Source organism: Tiliqua scincoides, chromosome 1 (assembly GCF_035046505.1).
Source record: "Tiliqua scincoides isolate rTilSci1 chromosome 1, rTilSci1.hap2, whole genome shotgun sequence".
NCBI lineage: Eukaryota > Metazoa > Chordata > Lepidosauria > Squamata > Scincidae > Tiliqua > Tiliqua scincoides.
This window is the reverse complement of record NC_089821.1, coordinates 311312508-311329931: the sequence shown is the minus strand read 5'-3', so window position 1 is coordinate 311329931 and position 17424 is coordinate 311312508. Positions and strand designations below refer to the sequence as shown.

Below are 17424 nucleotides of genomic sequence, written 5' to 3'. Positions count from 1 at the left end.
TTTGTTGAGCTCCACGTTCATTGGATTGGGACCACTTTGGTGGACTTGCATCCCCTTTTGCCTGATAAGAACTCAGGGACGTTCCCCTACCTGGGAGTAAACGCGCACCTGTGACTCAGTTTCGCTTTCCATTAGGGCTCAATACATTGACCTTGGAAGCTTGGGGGGCACAAACTTCTTTCTAGCATGTTTTGGGGGGGAGGCTGCCTAAAGCCCTGACCTGGTCTGGTCAGCAAGCAGAAGATAAGCGGACACTGGAGCATCATGAAAGGGCTGCTGCCCGTTTTCAATGGGCTGCAGTGGCGTAGCTAGAGGGGGGCAAAGCACTAAGTTTTGAAGGAGGGCACCAGGATGCGGTCTCTTGTTATCTGGTGTGCTCCCTGGGGCATTTGGTGGGCCGCTGTGAGATACAGGAAGCTGGACTAGATGGGCCTGTGGCCTGATCCAGCGGGGCTGTTCTTATGAGGGGAGCCTCCCCGCGGCCCCCTCCCCTTCGGAACATTCCCTCCGCTTCGCTCCCCCGCCCGGAATGGCTCCGAAGGGGAGGGAGCCGCTCGCACGTGTGGGGAGGCTCCCCACAAAACTGAGTGCCCCCCTCCAGCTACGCCCCTGCTTGGGTCCATCAGCCTCCTGCTGGCACTGTGAAGGGAGGCTCCTCGGGGCAGGGAGGCGCCCTGCGGCTTTGCCCCTCCATCCTCCGGGCTGGGCGCGCCGAGGCTCCGTCCCTCCCCGGGCCACCAGCCAAGGCACACCCCCGCGGGGCCTCCGCCGGCACTGGCTGCGCAGCGCCTCGCAGGACGCACAGCAGCTCCGCGCCCGCTCAGGGAGAGGCGGCGGCGCCCGCTGGTCACCGAGGTGGTCCGGAGGGAGCGCGATCCTGTGCGTGTCTACTCAGAAGTAAGTCCCACTATAATCAAGGGGGCTTACTCCCAGGTAAGTGGGAAGAGGCTTGCAGCCTGGGTCCCAATCCTAGGCATGTCTACTCAGAAGTAAGTCCCACTATAGTCAAGGGGGCTTACTCCCAGGTAAGTGGGGATTGCAGCCTAAGTGAGTGCGCGCCCAGCAGTCTCCCTGGGCTCCTTTGGGCATGCACAGAGCGCCCTGCTTTGGAGACTGAGAGCCCAATCCTAGGCATGTCTACTCAGAAGTAAGTCCCATTGGAGTCAGTGGGGAAAGTGTGAATAGGATTGGGCTGTTAGACCGCTGGAGCAGAAGCGCGAGGGTCTCATGCTACCCTGCCCACCAGCAGGCTGGGGGCATCTGAGCGCTCCTGGGCTGGTGCAGGGAGCCCGCACATGGTGCTCCTGGATGAGAGCAGTGGCACCGAGGGAAGAGCTGGGTCCCCTGAGCCACAAAGCCGCCTGACTGGCCTCACCTAGTTAGTCTGCCTCAGCCCATCCTACCTTGCAGGGTTGTTGTGAGGATAAAGTGGAGAAGACTGGGATGCCTGTGTTAACTGGAGCCCCAGTCCAGGATGACTCCTCTGGAGAGCAGTTCCTAGGAGGGAGCTTGGCGTGGGGGGGGGGCTTAGATGGGTGGTTGTTTGACTAGTGCAGCATCCACTACTAACCAGCACCCCTCCTGTGGAGGAGAAATGGCCTGAGAGGGCTGCAGGGAGGGAGATGCAGCTTTGGCCTGGCTGCCTCTGGTGCCCCATCCACATTCCAGGTCTGCAGCCTAGACCCCCAGTGGGGATGCTGTCCAGCCAGGAAGGGGCTCGTGTTCCCTGCCACCCTCCCAGTGGCACACTCCTGGGGTGCCCCCACAGTGCCCTCTGGCCAGCCTGCCTGCCATTGTCAGGAGGGGAGCCTGCAGCGGGTGAGGAAAGCGAGATGAGAAACCAGATCCTGGCGCTCACAGCACAGCCCTTCCCTATTGACCGTGGTGCTCCTTGGTTTGCCATTAATGAACCTGCATTCCTTGGCAACCTGCATTTCCCCAAAGGGGCCACATTAAAATTTAATTTCCAGACGTGCCTTCGACCGAGGAAAGTTCCCTGGAAAAGCGGAGCCGGGCACAGCCTCCCGGGGATCAGGTGTCCTGGTGGAAGGAACTCGCTTCTTGACTCTCTGCCCAAAGACTTGACTGGCAGGCTGTTGCTGAGAGAGCTCCAAGGGCCCCAGGTGCCTGCTGCCTGTTGGGTGCACAGGGCGGGTGGGTTCCTGAGCATGTCTAAGGGGACTGTAAAATGGTGACCTTGACTCAGTACTTCTGCAAGCAATGCAGCTCCATCAATGCTTGCTTGGCCCAGTCGTGTCAAGAGAAGGATGCTCCTTGCCCCAAGGAATGTGCATGTTTTGTTTAAGGGGGCAGTGACAACCAGAAGGAAAGACTGGGGAGTCGGGATCAGGCCCACATGCAACTTTTGTCATGTAGTGGGAAACATCAACACGATGGGTTTGATCCAAAGGCTTTATCGGAGAGGACTTGAAGGAGAAGGGGGCAGCGGTGGGACGTGGGTTCTGGGAGGGAGTCCCAGAGTCAGGGCAGCCAGGGGGGAAGTCATTCAAAGGAGCCAGAAGCCTTTTAGCTGCAGGTGATAGAGCTGGAGGGAAAGGGTCAGGAGAATGGACATTTCTGGGAAGAGTGATGGTTTCAGGGACCACTGCTGCCCTGGGGGCCTCGTGGGGTAACTGGGATATTTTTTTCAACCCAGTTGCCCCCCCAAACATGTAAATCTTATTAAGATTAAGGGAAGATGCAACATGATGGGCCCAACACAGCAGGAAGTTCTCTTGTGCAGGCCACATTGAAACAAAGGGGAGTCATGCCACTTTGTGTGTCGTTTCCCAGCCCCGCTCCATTTCAGTGGAGTCCCTGTGGGAGAACTTCCCATTGCACGAGGGCTTTCAGTGTTGTTTTTATGTGCAATGTGCTGGACACCACAGCCAGGGCCAGTCATGATGGATGACATAGTGTGATGTCCCCAGTTGAATCACAGGCTGTCAAAAGCTGCTTTGGTTTTTAAAAAAGACTCAGAAGACCCTGATTGCTGGACTCCTTAATGCACACAGTTTCTATGCACAGCGTCAGAGTCAGCTGTCAGCTGTTGTTCAGACCTGGAGAAACACTGCAACATATGTTGATGAGCTCCAAACTTCTGCAATCACAACAGCGTGTTTTGTTTCCTAGAGTTATGATGCTGCTGGTTGCTTGTGACTTTTGAAGGACTTGGCCTTTGAAGGAATAGGCCTCTACGGGGGCTGTGGACATTGTTGTCAGAGATCCTTGTGTTTGCCATGGAGAAATATGAAAAAATCAGCAAGATCGGGGAAGGCTCCTATGGGGTGGTTTTCAAGTGCCGGAACAAAGACACGGGGCAGATTGTGGCAATCAAAAAGTTCCTGGAATCCGAAGACGATCCTGTTATTAAGAAAATTGCTCTTCGAGAGATCCGGATGTTAAAGGTAACTTCTTGCTCTTTGTCTCAAATCTAAATTAAGTTAGGGCTATGCACAGTTTGTGGAACTCTTTGCCACAGGAAGTAGTGATGGCATCTTGCCTGGATGCCTTTAAGCGGGGATTGGACAAATTTCTGGAGGAAAAGTTCATTACGGGTTACAAGTCATAGGAGGTATGTGGAAGCTCTTGGTTTTAGAGGCAGGCTGCCTCTAATTGCCAGATGCAGGGGAGACGCAGGTTGTGTCTATTGTCTTGTGTGCTCCCTGGGGCATTGGTGGGCCACTGTGAGATACAGGAAGCTGGACTAGATGGGCCTTTGACCTGATCCAGCAGGGTTCTTCTTATGTTCTTATGTTCTCTCCCATATTAATTAATTTACACAGGCCAGCACACTTTTTGCAGTCTTAAAAGTTAGACCTATTCCTGGGGTGCCTGTCTGAGAGCTGATCTCAAAAAAATGGCATGAGTTTTGCCCTACCTGGTTTTGGAGATACGGCATAGCCTCGTTAATGAAGCAGCTTCAAGCAGCTTCATCATGATGTTTCAAGCAGCTTCATCATGAAGAAGACTATGCCATTGCTTCCTCACAAGGAAGCTGCTTGAACCATTCACTAACAAGGCTACGCCATATCTCCAAAACTAGGTAGAGCAAAACCAATGCCATTTTTGGAATCCGCACCCAAAACTACCATAAATTTTGTAAAATTTTGCAGGCCTGTGTTATTTGACTTAGGCTGCAGTCTTATCTGCACTTTCCTGGGTGTAAGCTCCATTGAATACAGTGCAACTTACTTTTAAGTAGACCTGCATAGGATTGCACTGTCTATTATCATGCTTTTCACCAGTTAGTTCTTACTTTTAGGAAAACACATGTCAGTCAAGTACCTAGTGTTTGGAAACCTGCCTTGGACGTGTATTTTCTCAAAGGATAAATGTGCCTGAGTTACTTCAAAGAGCATCTTCCAATTCCTGGTAACTGGACCTGGAGGCACCTTTTAACTGATTGTTCTTTTGTATTTAATGGGGAGAGCAACTACCTGTCTTTAGCCCAGCAGGCACCTCTCTTGTGACTGCCTGTTGGCTTCTTTAAAGTGATCCTATTGGGGTCAGGGAACTGTTTTTCCATGTTTTGCCATGTAAACCGTTCAGCTGGAAAGTGGCAATACTGCTCCAATTACAGTCAATATATTCATTTTTTAAATTAGTGAGTTAATTGCCACAAGTCACCCTTTTAACCTTACCCCCAAGTCCTTGTAAACCAAACTCAGGGAGTGTCTCTCACTCCCTTTGTAGCAACCTCTCATTCACCTTGAGAAATGGGCCGGATTGGGAAAGTTGGAGACAGTGGGATCTTTTGCTTGTATATGCGGTGGGTTTCTGGAACATTGTGCCGACTCCCTCAGTGACTTGTTCCGATGGCTGCCTGGGGTGTGCTCGACTGCTTTCAGGTGACTCCGCTGTGTGCCTTCTGCTACACAGAAATCAAAATGGTGCACCAGCTCAGGAACACTGGAAACCATCAGTCATGTGTTGGTTCTGTTTTCCTTGTGATGGGCTGGCGATGTGGCAGCTGTGCCCTCTTTCTTAGTAGCTCCTAATCTCCAGGTTCACCTGACCCACAGTCCTTGACTTTCTTGTTAGTATCCATGTAGGAGCAGGACAACCAAGGACCTCTTCCGGTCAAATGGTCTTTACAACTTCCCCAGCAAGTGAAGTATCATCTTGAGAGGAGATTTCTGTTAACTGCAGTCAGTGGCACAGATATAGGGGCAGCAGCACTATAAGTGCTTTGAGGGCACCAGGACACAGGTTGTGCCTGTCGTCTTGTGTGCTCCCTGGGTCATTTGGTGGGCCGCTGTGAGATACAGGAAGCTGGACCAGGCAGTCTTTGGGACTGAACTTTGAGGAGTTTTGCAGCCTCAACTGGCCCCCCTTTTGGCAACTGGCAACCAACCTTTATATTTTGCAGCCATGGAGCACCTCCCCACCTTAAAAAAAGAAAATTATTCCTCATAGGGATTTGAACCCCTAGCCTCTGGCTCCACAGACCAGCGCTTTAGCAATTGAGCCATAAGAGCTCTTAGGTGCAAAGCGTTTGGAACTAATACTTGAGGCGCTGATGGCCACCAGCTGGGCTCAAGACCTTATATATTAGTTCTGAATACTTTAACTATAGGCTTTCCTATAGCCCGATGGAGAGAGTTTCCTATAGCCCAATGGAGCATCTCCCCACCTAAAAAAAATGGGGTGTTTCACTCCAGCTGTGGCAGGAGTGCTTTTGCTATCAGGGAGCTCACACAGGATGGACGTGTGTGTGTGTGTGTGTGTGTGTGTGTGTGTGTGTGTGGTTATTGACTACGTCTAGTTGTATCTTATTACTTATTTCTCCGATAAAAATGGTTTAAAAATAAATAAATAAATAAAAGTTTAACAAGTTGTGAGTTCCTGCACCTTTTTTTTTTTTTTTTACAAAAAAAGCGCTGAGTACAACGGATGCCGCAATGCACCATATAAGTGGCCCCTCCCACTTGCCGTAAGAGCCATTCCAAGCATCGATGCAATGCGCAGGTCTTGCTGAAGCAGACAGTATCTCCTGTGCATTGCCACTGCTGCCCTGAACGGCTCTGATAGTGAGTGGGAGAGGCTGCTTACATGGGTCGTTACAGCGCCTGCAGTGCTTACCATGCTGCCCCCCCATAGTTATGCCACTGACTGCAGTATAATGACTGGGGGGGGGGTAGATTATTTCCTAAGGAGGAAGAGAAATATGTGCATGAAACTGTCATGTGGTAAAACGCCCAGAGCACTGGCAACTGTGCAATTAGTACAATTGCAAGCACGTGCAGTGTTGACATTTAACAATTTGGGTTGGCAGCAGGCTGTCCCTGGACCTGGATCTAAGTCCACTTAGAGATGTCAGAGTGGCCATCCATGTCTGATTCCCTCCCTCCTTTGATCTTTTAGCTTGGGGTAGGAGCAGGGGACATGGAGATGGAGTGTGTGGAGAAGGAATAGGTGGGGGGAAGCCCATCTCGCTTGCGCACAGGAACTGGAAACGAGCAGCATATTTGCTGACAGTGTGGAAAGGAGAGGTAGCAAAAAAGCTGGCTAGCTGGCCAGTTCAGAGGTGGCAAGGGATTACCCAGCCACCACCCAATTCCCCCCACCCCATACACAGTGCCTCTGACACAACTTGTCATGACAAGAGCTTTACGATTGCATGTCATTTAAATTTAAATGAATCTAAGTATGATCATTTAACATGTACTAGTTTTGATTGCATAGTTTAACCTGCCAGTCATGATGGGGGGGGGGGCATGAGGGCCTCCAACCAGGGCTGCTCGACAGCCTGCTCAAGCCCCAGGCCCAGATGTTTACATTTCACAAGGCACAGGTCATATAAAATGTCACATTTTGCATCTGCCAGACAGAGAAAGACCGCTGAGTTCTCAGAATTCTGTACTGTTGCGGAATTGCCTGATACTCCAGCCCTGATCTGTGCCTTTTCTTATGAAGAAAAGTGTGCCTGGCTTGTTCCATGTAGCCCTGAATTACTGAGGTCGGGGCTGAGCAGATGATGCGCGCTCTGGGGAAGGAGGAGGACAGAAAAAGTAAATCACTCATTACACTTTCAGTTCCCTTCTGAATGTGGTATTCTCTGAAGTAACTGTGAAGTTGCAGCTTTTTCATTAGTAACTGGAGATCCTGGGCTCATTCGCCTAAGTATATTAGTTGCTTGATAATCTGCATGCATTCATTTACTGTGAGAGATCAAATGCCGGAAGTAGTGGTGTATCTAGAAAGGGTGCAAAGCACCAAGTTTTGCAGGGAGCCTCACTGCGGCCTGCAAGGGGCCCCTCGCCCTCAGAGCCATTCCAAGTGGTGGAAGCAAAATGGGGAGGCAGTGCCTGGAATGGCTTGGGGGGGGAGGGGCCCCTTGCATCCTCCCGAATGACGCCACTGGCCAGAGGCATAAGTTTTAGCAGGGGGCTCAGACAGATCACGCATTCAGCTGGTGTGGCCCAAGCTATGGTGCCTATTTACTTGGTATGTCCTCCTTTGTGAAGAAAGGCTGATTCTGATCTCATCCTCTTCCATGGATGTTTGCGTAAATTTTATCACCAGCATTTATGTTCAGTTGCCTTGGTGCAGGATTGGAGTTAGGGCAGCAGTTGCTATTGATGCAGAGTCTGAATGTTGGCAGTTGGTCTTCCATATGCAACGCAGGGGATGTGGAAATTGAGTTGCTGCCTTTTTGCTAAGGACAAAAGATAAGATCATTCGTTAAGATTACCGTGCTCAGTTAGGCCAGAGGTTGTCTTGGTCCTGTGCAAGTGTCTTAGTCCTGTGCAAGTCCTCTGCCTCTCTCCTCTCTTGGCACAAAAAACCCCCAAAGATGTCTGTAGAAGAACACAATAGCAATAAGAAGGAAACCACCCCTAACATTCGGTTGTCAGAGGCATCTGCTGCCGGGACAGTGTGACCCGGAATGCAATCTAATACCATCCTGGGTTTGCCACCTCTGTGATCCAACCTCCCTCCCATCAAAATACTTACTATGCTTCTCATGTCCCTGTAAATGGAACCAGAAGTCCCACACTTCCTGGTTCCACAGCAGTGCAGGAGGAACCTGGTTAGGAGGGGAATGGTGGTCTGCTTCTTGCTTGACTGAGGTAGAAGCAGATTTGTGTGGCTTGACTGGAGGCAGGTCAGAGGGAGGCAGTGGTGGGGTGAAAGGCATCCGGAATCCACCAACCCCTCAACCCCTCACATCAGGTGGCTGCATGGATGGGTCAGCACTGTCTGCTGCTGCTTCTGTGAAGGTAATGTCTCTGCTAAATTTAATAAAGGGCAGGAGGTCTGGTCTAGAGCAGGGGTGCCCAAACCCCAGCCCGGGGGCCACTTGCGGCCCTCAGGGACTCACAATTTGGCCCACGGGGAGCCCCCAGTCGCCAATGAGCATCTGGCCCTCTGGAAACTTGCTGGAACCCATTCTGGCCTGACATAACTGCTCTCAGTGTGAAGATGACTGTTTGATCTCTTGCATGAGCTGTGGGACAAGGATTCCCTCCCCTGCTTGCTGTTTCACATCTGTGATGCAGCAGTGGCCTTGAAGGAAAGGCTAGCCTTGCTTTGTGCAAGGACTTTTACAGGCCTTGAGCTATTGCAAGACCTGCATTCATTCATACAAGTTCCATCTCTAATATATTCATTTATGCAAATTTATTCAAATTTGAAATGTAAATTAATTCGGCCCCCGACACAGTGTCAGAGAGATGATTTGGCCCTCCTGCCAAAAAGTTTGGACACCCCTGGCAGAGGGTAGAGCTTCCCCTTAGCCTGAAGTTAACATCGGAAGGTCGCCAGTTCAAGGCCACTGGCAGCTCTGTGAATGGCAAGACCCTGAAGCAGCTGACAAGCTGAGCTGAGTTATTCCACCCGCTGTTTGGCAAAGCCTCTTGGCTGCCCTTCAAGTGAGAAATGAAGGAGCTGCTTGTCAGCCAGCGTGGGAGGCAACTGGCGGCCAGAAGTGACACCAGACCGTTGTGCGGTTCTTGAAAGACAGATCCTTTCTGTGATTGTAAAAATCCCCCCCCCCCACCGGGGCTTTAGAGATAGCCCGCTTATGTGAACCGCCTTGAGGAGTAATCTGATGACCGCAAAGGCGGTACATAAATACCATTATTCTTTTTATTTTATTATTATAAACCTCTATTATGCCTCCTTTGAGCTTTTTGTCCCTAAACGAGCCTACTGCAGTTATCAGAGAAGATCCACGCCCCAGAACCTCCTGTCATTTCAAGTGCCTGAGAAGAGATTGACTGGGATTACAAAGGCCCTGAAAGGAACACAGTGGCAGCCGTGGGTGTGATAAATGTGTCTTCACTCCACATACGGAGAGCAAACAAGAAAGGAGAAATGGTGCTGCCTGGCATTCTTTGCCCGTGGATCGGGGCTGAGTGGTGTTGATCTAACAAGTGTGGGCCTGCTCCGCCGTCTCTTCAAAACGTTTTCTTGGTCAATAGTAACAGATTGTTTGTTTGCTAGTTGGAGAGCAGTCCTGAGTCCAGCAACAGGAGGCTTGTCCAAGATCTGATAACACTCAGTATTCAGAGGCGAAAAATGAGATTCTTGATGAATCATTTCTCAGCCCGGTAAACACTTAAAGGACAAAGGCCTGAGCAATAAACATGCTATGGTAGAATGGATGGCAGAGATTAAAGAGGCACCGCGGCTTGTTCTCTCTCTCTCCCCCTCTCTTAGATGCAAATGCTGGTTTTGAAACAACAGAAAGTCAGTGGAAGCTGAAAAACCTGGGTTGTCTTTGTACCAAAGAGATTATAAGCCTGTACAGAACTTAAGAACAGCCCCACTGGATCAGGCCATAGGCCCATCTAGTCCAGCTTCCTGTATCTCACAGCGACCCACCAAATGCCCCAGAGAGCACACCAGATAACAAGAGACCTGCATCCTGGTGCCCTCCTTTCATCTGGCATTCTGACATAGCCCATTTCTAAAATCAGGATGTTGCACATACACATCATGGCTTGTAACCCATAATGGATTTTTCCTCCAGAAACTTGTCCAATCCCCTTTTAAAGGCATCCAGGCCAGATACCATTACCACATCCTGCGGCAAGGAGTTCCACAGATCAACCACACGCTGAGTAAAGAAATATTTTCTTTTGTCTGTCCTAACCCTCCCAACAATCAATTTTAGTGGATGTCCCCTGGTTCTGGTGTTATGTGAGAGTGTAATGAGCATCTCCCTATCCACTCTGTCCATCCCCTGCATAATTTTGTATGTCTCAATCATGTCCCCCCTCAGGCGCCTCTTTTCTAGGCTGAAGAGGCCCAAACGCCATAGCCTTTCCTCATAAGGAAGGTGCCCCAGCCCAGCAATCATCTTAGTCGCTCTCTTTTGTACCTTTTTCATTTCCACTATGTCCTTTTTGAGATGTGGCGACCAGAACTGGACGTAATACTCCAGGTGTGGCCGGATTTGTACAACATCAATTTGTGCAACGGCATTATAATATTAGCCGTTTTGTTCTCAATAGCTTTTCTAATGATCCCGAGCGTAGAATTGACCTTCTTCACATGGGGTCAACACTTTCATCGACCTGCCCACCTGTAGGCTCTCCTTTCTTGTTGTGATGTTATAATAGCCCCTTTAAAAGTCTTGCAAGATCAAGCTGTTAGAAATGATATGAAAAACTACAAAAGAGGAGCACACGTGTGACTTAAAAATAACCTTTGTAAGGAATGAGGGTGAATCTTGCAGGAGACAAAAAAAAAAAGATGCCCACACTTGAAAGTGAATGAATTCCTTATTCGTTGGCATCATGTTCTAGTTTACTCTAAAATGTACACAGTGTCTTGCCCACTGCAGCCTTTCAGGGCCACAAATAATTCAAGCATCAAACACAAGGAAGCTTCCTGGGTGACCTTGGTCCAGTCACTATCTCTCACCTACCTCACAGGGTTGTTGTGAGGACAAAAGGAGGGGAGGAACTATTTATGCCACCCTGAGCTTCCTTGGAAGAACAGTGGTATGAAGTTTGACAAATAAATAGATATAACAGCGTAAGAGAAAAAGAAAGCAGACTGGATGACGACAGCCAGAACTGAGGGTTGTCCTGCCTTCATCAAGAAGCCTGTTATTCATGGCCCCAGCTGATGAAATATAAGAACTATTGACATGTTACATTATCTGCACGTGTCTGTAAACATCCTTGGGTGGTGGTACATGTGTTCAGTTTCAAAGTCAACCACAGGGCTGGAAGTTAGAGTTGGATTAGGGGGTAGAGGGGATGCTCTTCACATCTGTAGATGACACCCGACTGGGAGGGGTAGTTAATACCCCAGAGGTTTATCTATGTGGGAGGAGGCAGGCCTTCAGAATGGGGGGTCTGTGTCCCTTTAACTCATGAACGTATCTCTTCCTGGAAAGGGGCTGCAGCTTGGCAGTCTCCAGGGAGGACTGAAGGGGAAAAGACCCTTCTCTGCCAGCACCCAGATGTCCTGCTGCCAGGCAGTGCGGGGCTCGCACAGACTAAGTTGCTGACTCAGCATAAGGCTGCTTTTGGTGGTCTGTTGACATGAACGGAGGAAGAGCCCCTCTTCCCTGGGAAGGAAAGGGCTGGGCTGGGGAGATGTACAGAGCCTGTGGGAAGGTGACAGAAACAATGGCAGAGATGTGAAAATGACTGAAAGTGATACTCAGTTGAACTGTGTGTCTGTTTATTTTAAAATCCTGTCTCAGCAGTCTACGAGACCACGCGTGGCTTTGCTTATATCAATGCAGCTCCTGCTGTGCACTCACCCTGCCTTGTTGTGCTTTTCAGCAACTGAAGCACCCTAATCTGGTCAACCTCTTGGAGGTCTTCCGGAGGAAGCGGAAGCTCCACCTGGTCTTTGAGTACTGCGACCACACAGTCCTCCATGAACTGGACAAGAACCCGCGGTGGTGAGTATCCGGCTCCTCTTGCGCCTGCCTCATCCAGTGCCAGGAAGGGAGAAGCCTCCATGGTGATGCCCCCTCTGTGAACTGTTCTCTGAGATGCCCGATAAGAGTGAGACTGGGCTGCAGCGTGGCTGCCGTCCTCAGTTGCCGTGGCACAAGGCCTGCTGCCTAGAAGAATGGCTGGAGATGCACCTTCTGTGGGCCCCTCACCAAGGAGACTGTGTGGCTGCAGCGAAGCATTTGGAGTGATATTTGGCCAGCTTGATAGGAGAGGAGAAAATTGCTTGGTCAAGGCCCCTATAAAATCCCCCAGGATGTAATGAAAGCAGCAAGGACCAGTGTTGTGGAGAGGTTTCCCCCATGTGCTCTCTCTCGCTAGAGCACCCGCAGACGGAAATTTACAAGAAAACTGTCCAGTTCTCAGCATCTTTTAGCATAGCCTGCATTTACTTGAAAGCCAGGATAGCCCAGTGGAAGGCATTCTGGGCAAGAGAAAGTGTCCTGAGTGGCTGGACTCTAGACAAGAGTTTCTCAGTAGGCCTGGGGAGGGTTTGACCCTTTCCTGAAGTGAACATAAACATAAGAACATAAGAACAGCCCCACTGGATCAGGCCATAGGCCCATCTAGTCCAGTTTCCTGTATCTCACAGCGGCCCACCAAATGCCCCAGGGAGCACACCAGATAACAAGAGACCTCATCCTGGTGCCCTCCCCTACATCTGGCATTCTGACTTAACCCATTCCTAAAATCAGGAGGTTGCGCATACACATCATGGCTTGTACCCCATAATGGATTTTTCCTCCAGAAACTCGTCCAATCCCCTTTTAAAGGCGTCTAGGCTAGACGCCAGCACCACATCCTGTGGCAAGGAGTTCCACAGACCGACCACGCGCTGAGTAAAGAAATATTTTCTTTTGTCTGTCCTAACCCGCCCAACACTCAATTTTAGTGGATGTCCCCTGGTTCTGGTATTATGTGAGAGTGTAAAGAGCATCTCCCTATCCACTCTGTCCATCCCCTGCATAATTTTGTATGTCTCAATCATGTCCCCCCTCAAGCGTCTCTTTTCTAGGCTGAAGAGGCCCAAACGCCATAGCCTTTCCTCATAAGGAAGGTGCCCCAGCCCCGTAATCATCTTAGTCGCTCTCTTTTGCACCTTTTCCATTTCCACTATGTCTTTTTTGAGATGCGGCGACCAGAACTGGACACAATACTCCAGGTGTGGCCTTACCATAGATTTATACAACGGCATTATAATACTAGCCGTTTTGTTCTCAATACCCTTCCTAATGATCCCAAGCATAGAATTGGCCTTCTTCACTGCCGCCGCACATTGGGTCGACACTTTCATCGACCTGTCCACCACCACCCCAAGATCTCTCTCCTGATCTGTCACAGACAGCTCAGAACCCATCAGCCTATATCTAAAGTTTTGATTTTTTGCCCCAATGTGCATGACTTTACACTTACTGACATTGAAGCGCATCTGCCATTTTGCTGCCCATTCTGCCAGTCTGGAGAGATCCTTCTGGAGCTCCTCACAATCACTTCTGGTCTTTACCACTCGGAAAAGTTTGGTGTCGTCTGCAAACTTAGCCACTTCACTGCTCAACCCTGTCTCCAGGTCATTTATGAAGAGGTTGAAAAGCACCGGTCCCAGGACAGATCCTTGGGGCACACCGCTTTTCACCTCTCTCCATTGTGAAAATTGCCCATTGACACCCACTCTCTGCTTCCTGGCCTCCAACCAGTTCTCAATCCACGAGAGGACCTGTCCTCTAATTCCCTGACTGTGGAGTTTTTTCAGTAGCCTTTGGTGAGGGACCGTGTCAAACGCCTTCTGAAAGTCCAGATATATAATGTCCACGGGTTCTCCCAAATCCACATGCCTGTTGACCTTTTCAAAGAATTCTATAAGGTTTGTGAGGCAAGACCTACCCTTACAGAAGCCATGCTGACTCTCCCTCAGCAAGGCCTGTTCGTCTATGTGTTTTGAGATCCTATCTTTGATGAGGCATTCCACCATCTTACCCAGTATAGATGTTAGGCTGACCGGCCTATAGTTTCCCGGGTCCCCCCTCTTTCCCTTTTTAAAAATAGGCGTGACATTTGCTATCCTCCAATCTTCTGGCACCGTGGCCGTTTTGAGGGACAAGTTGCATACCTTAGTCAAGAGGTCTGCAACTTCATTCTTCAATTCCTTAATAACCCTTGGGTGGATGCCATCAGGGCCCGGTGACTTATTGAGCTTTAATTTATCAATGAGGTCTGAAACATCTTCTCTTTTAACCTCTATCTGACTTAACTCCTTGGTCAGGAGGGGCCGTTCGGGCAGCGGGCCGTTCGGGAAGTGGAAGGAAGTGCAGCAATGGAGGGAGCCGAGCCTGACTGGCAGGGCCCAGAGTCTCTGTCCTTACAAGCCGTGGCTACCATCTTCCTACATGCTGTTGCTTACATGCCCGGTGTGGCCTGCTTCACATGTTCCCAGGCTCGGCATTGAGGGTAGTCCGGGGTGTGCTGTAAGCACCTTCCAGAAACAATGGAAGACCTTTCTGTGTGTGGCTGAAATGGTGCCAACATTCTTTGGAGCATGTCAGGATGGATCTTGTTAAACCCAGAATACTGTGTGTGTTTAGAGACTTGTTTTGAATTAAGTTCTTATTAATTCAAGGAATATCTGTGGTGTGAGGAGGAGAACCTGGACTAGGAGGACTCACTCTGAGACCTGCACTGAGTCATGACACTCACAATGGCTGACCTTGAGCTAGTCGTAGTCTCTCTGTCTTGCTGTGGGACTGAAGAGGGATCACCAGGCCTGTGCACTGGCCAGTATTTGGAGAAAGAACAGAATAAATATGGACTAGTGACTAATTGACAAGCTAACCCTTGGAGCTCCTTTTGATCCTGAACATGTCTGAATATTATTAGTGTGGCACAGAATGTTTTAGTCACATCAGCTTAAAAGAACATAAGCAGAGCCCAGCTGGATCAAGCCAAAGGTCCATCTAGTCCAGCTTCCTGTCTAATCCCCCTTTAAAAACATATCGTTGTTACCAGGCTCCTGGGCATTATGGTCTGTTATACTGTTTTAATATTATGATGCATGTTGTATAGAATGTGTGGGTGAGTGTGTAGAGTGGAATTGTAGTATATATTTATGCTTGTATCTCTAAGGTGCATAAATTTCATTGTGCTGTAGCACAATGACAATAAAGTTACTACTACTACTACTACTGCTGCTGCTGCTGCTGCTTCTGCTTTAGGCCTTCAGGTGCCATCACCATAGCCTGTGGCAAGGAGATTCACATATTAATTACTTGCTGGGTCAAGATGTGTTTCCGTTTGTCTGTCCTAAGTCTCCCAACACTCGATTTGAGTGGATGTCCCCTGGTTCTGGTGTTATGTGAGAGTGTAAAGAGCATCTCCCTATCCACTCTGTCCATCCCCTGCATGATTTTGTATGTCTCAATCATGTCCCCCCTCAGGCGCCTCTTTTCTAGTCCGAAGAGGCCCAAACACTGTAGCCTTTCCTCAAAAGGAAGGTGCCCCAGCCCAGTAATTGGTCTTTTCTGCACCTTGTCCAGTTCCATCTCCTTTTTAAGAGGGAGAAAGTCATGGCTGACTCATTTCTGTACTTTAAGATGAGAAATATGTGTGCCTGCTGCCTGCTTCAGGGTTGGACGTGCTCATCTCCACCTCCCCTGCTCCACCGATGCCCATGGGACATGGGCTATCTTCTTGCCTTGGGGGTTAGGGTAGCCTTGGAAGAAAGGACTGCCTGCCTCCCCATGAAGACTTGTCTCATTGTGTGCTTCAGCACAGATCCAGGAGCTGGTGTGGTTCCTGTGTGGACTAGTACACAAAACCCGCCAAAGTGAGGGGAGGAGGAAAACCAGACTTTCTGTTTAAAAAATGAAGCACTTTATGGAAATCTGTGGGGATTCATTTCTTCCATTTGTCTGTTGTTTTCCATTCCAACCCATTTCTGCCCAGCCCACATTGTACATATTTGGTCCTTGTTGCGTATATGCAACATTGGGCAGAAATGGCTTAAAAGGCTCCACAGTGGCCCTCTGCCAGTTTAAACATTAGGATGCTGTGATTGTCACTGAAAGCTTGTTTGAACGGTAGGGATGTGCTCCCCATCTTTGACTTCATGACAGTCTTGTGAGGTAGGGTAGTCCTAGGCAGCTTCCTGGCCAAGTAGGGCTGTGTACCCTCCCCCTCAGACCTCCCTCCCCATTGCTCTCCACTGGCTCCTTCCAAACACCCTGTCCTGAGAACCTTTTCGTCTTCTCTTTCCTTCTAGGGTCCCAGAGCATCTTGTGAAGAGCATCACTTGGCAGACTCTTCAAGCGGTGAACTTTTGCCACAAGCACAATGTCAGTCTGTTGTCAAGTTTGTCCCAGAACTGTTTAATATAAGTTTGTGTGTGTTGTATTTTTTAATTCCTCTGTTCCTCCTACCCCCTGGACTGGAAAAGGAGAAGAAGGAAAGAACAATGTGGAAGGTGTGGAGGAAATGAGAGTAGTGGGCTGGTGCCAGCTCACCAGTCTCTTCTCTGCCACACTTCCTCTTCTGCCCTGTCCCCCTCTTCCTTTTCCCATCTAGGAAACACTGCCCATTAACCACCCCTGATTTAGATAAAAGAGAGACTCTTGATTTGTGCCTGATTGTGCTTCCTTGTGCCCTCTCTCTTGCGTGCCCAGTGCATACACAGAGATGTGAAGCCAGAGAACATCCTGATAACGAAGCATTTCGTCATTAAGCTGTGTGATTTTGGATTTGCCCGCATCCTAAGTAAGTTCTGGGAGTGCCTGGGGCAGACAGGCTAAAGCTCTGCTTGCAGATTCATTCTGCTGATGGTTTTATTGCAAAAGGGTTGCATTTGACTCTTTCATGTGCTTGAGGTGTGCCTGTTCCTGTGTATTTCTACAGACCATGTTGTCCCATTCTCCACCCTTCTAAAATAAATCCAGGAAACATGTCATGGGGTGGAGAAGGAGCACATCGGTGCAGAACTACAACTATCTAAATAGAAATAGTCTAATATTTTTAAAAACAAGTGCCAGGTGCTTATGATTTGTCCCTTTGGTGCTGTTGCGTTTCTTCATCAGAACCTCCTTGGTGCAGGAGTTGATTGATGAGCAGCTGGATAGAATTCTAAGAGATTCCAATGAACGAATGCAGACTCCTGTGACTTGTCTCCCTTCTGCTTCCCTTTCTCTTGCCCACCTAGCTGGGCCCTGTGACTATTACACGGACTACGTGGCTACCAGGTGGTACCGATCTCCTGAACTCCTGGTGGGGGACACTCAGTATGGCCCCCCTGTTGACGTCTGGGCTATAGGCTGTGTCTTTGCTGAGCTGTTGTCTGGCATCCCGCTGTGGCCGGGGAAATCTGATGTGGATCAACTATACCTGATCAGAAGGACATTGGGTAAGTGTTGGGTGAGGGACATCCGGGAGTGCCAGAAGGAGTGATGCAAGTTCTTGACTGGGCATATTTGTGTACTTCTAGCAGGTGGGCTCCTCTTCCCACCTCCGTCTGTGG

At 49.5% G+C, this 17424-nt stretch overlaps 2 protein-coding genes across 2 annotated transcripts in view; one reads left to right on the top strand and one right to left on the bottom strand.

Moving 5' to 3' along the window:
- Positions 1-805: 805 nt before the first annotated feature.
- Positions 806-17424, top strand: part of CDKL1 (cyclin dependent kinase like 1) — a 25669-nt gene continuing 9050 nt past the window's right edge. The window contains exons 1-6 of the mRNA XM_066630270.1: positions 806-897; positions 3133-3407; positions 11751-11872; positions 16180-16252; positions 16580-16670; positions 17110-17310. Coding sequence (XP_066486367.1) covers positions 3240-3407; positions 11751-11872; positions 16180-16252; positions 16580-16670; positions 17110-17310 — 655 coding nt within the window. The 5' untranslated portion in view covers positions 806-897; positions 3133-3239. The remainder of the gene's footprint in view (positions 898-3132; positions 3408-11750; positions 11873-16179; positions 16253-16579; positions 16671-17109; positions 17311-17424) is intronic.
- The window catches only part of DMAC2L (distal membrane arm assembly component 2 like), a 27175-nt gene continuing 16395 nt past the window's right edge, over positions 6645-17424 (bottom strand). The window contains exon 4 of the mRNA XM_066630299.1: positions 6645-7660. Coding sequence (XP_066486396.1) covers positions 7537-7660 — 124 coding nt within the window. The 3' untranslated portion in view covers positions 6645-7536. The remainder of the gene's footprint in view (positions 7661-17424) is intronic.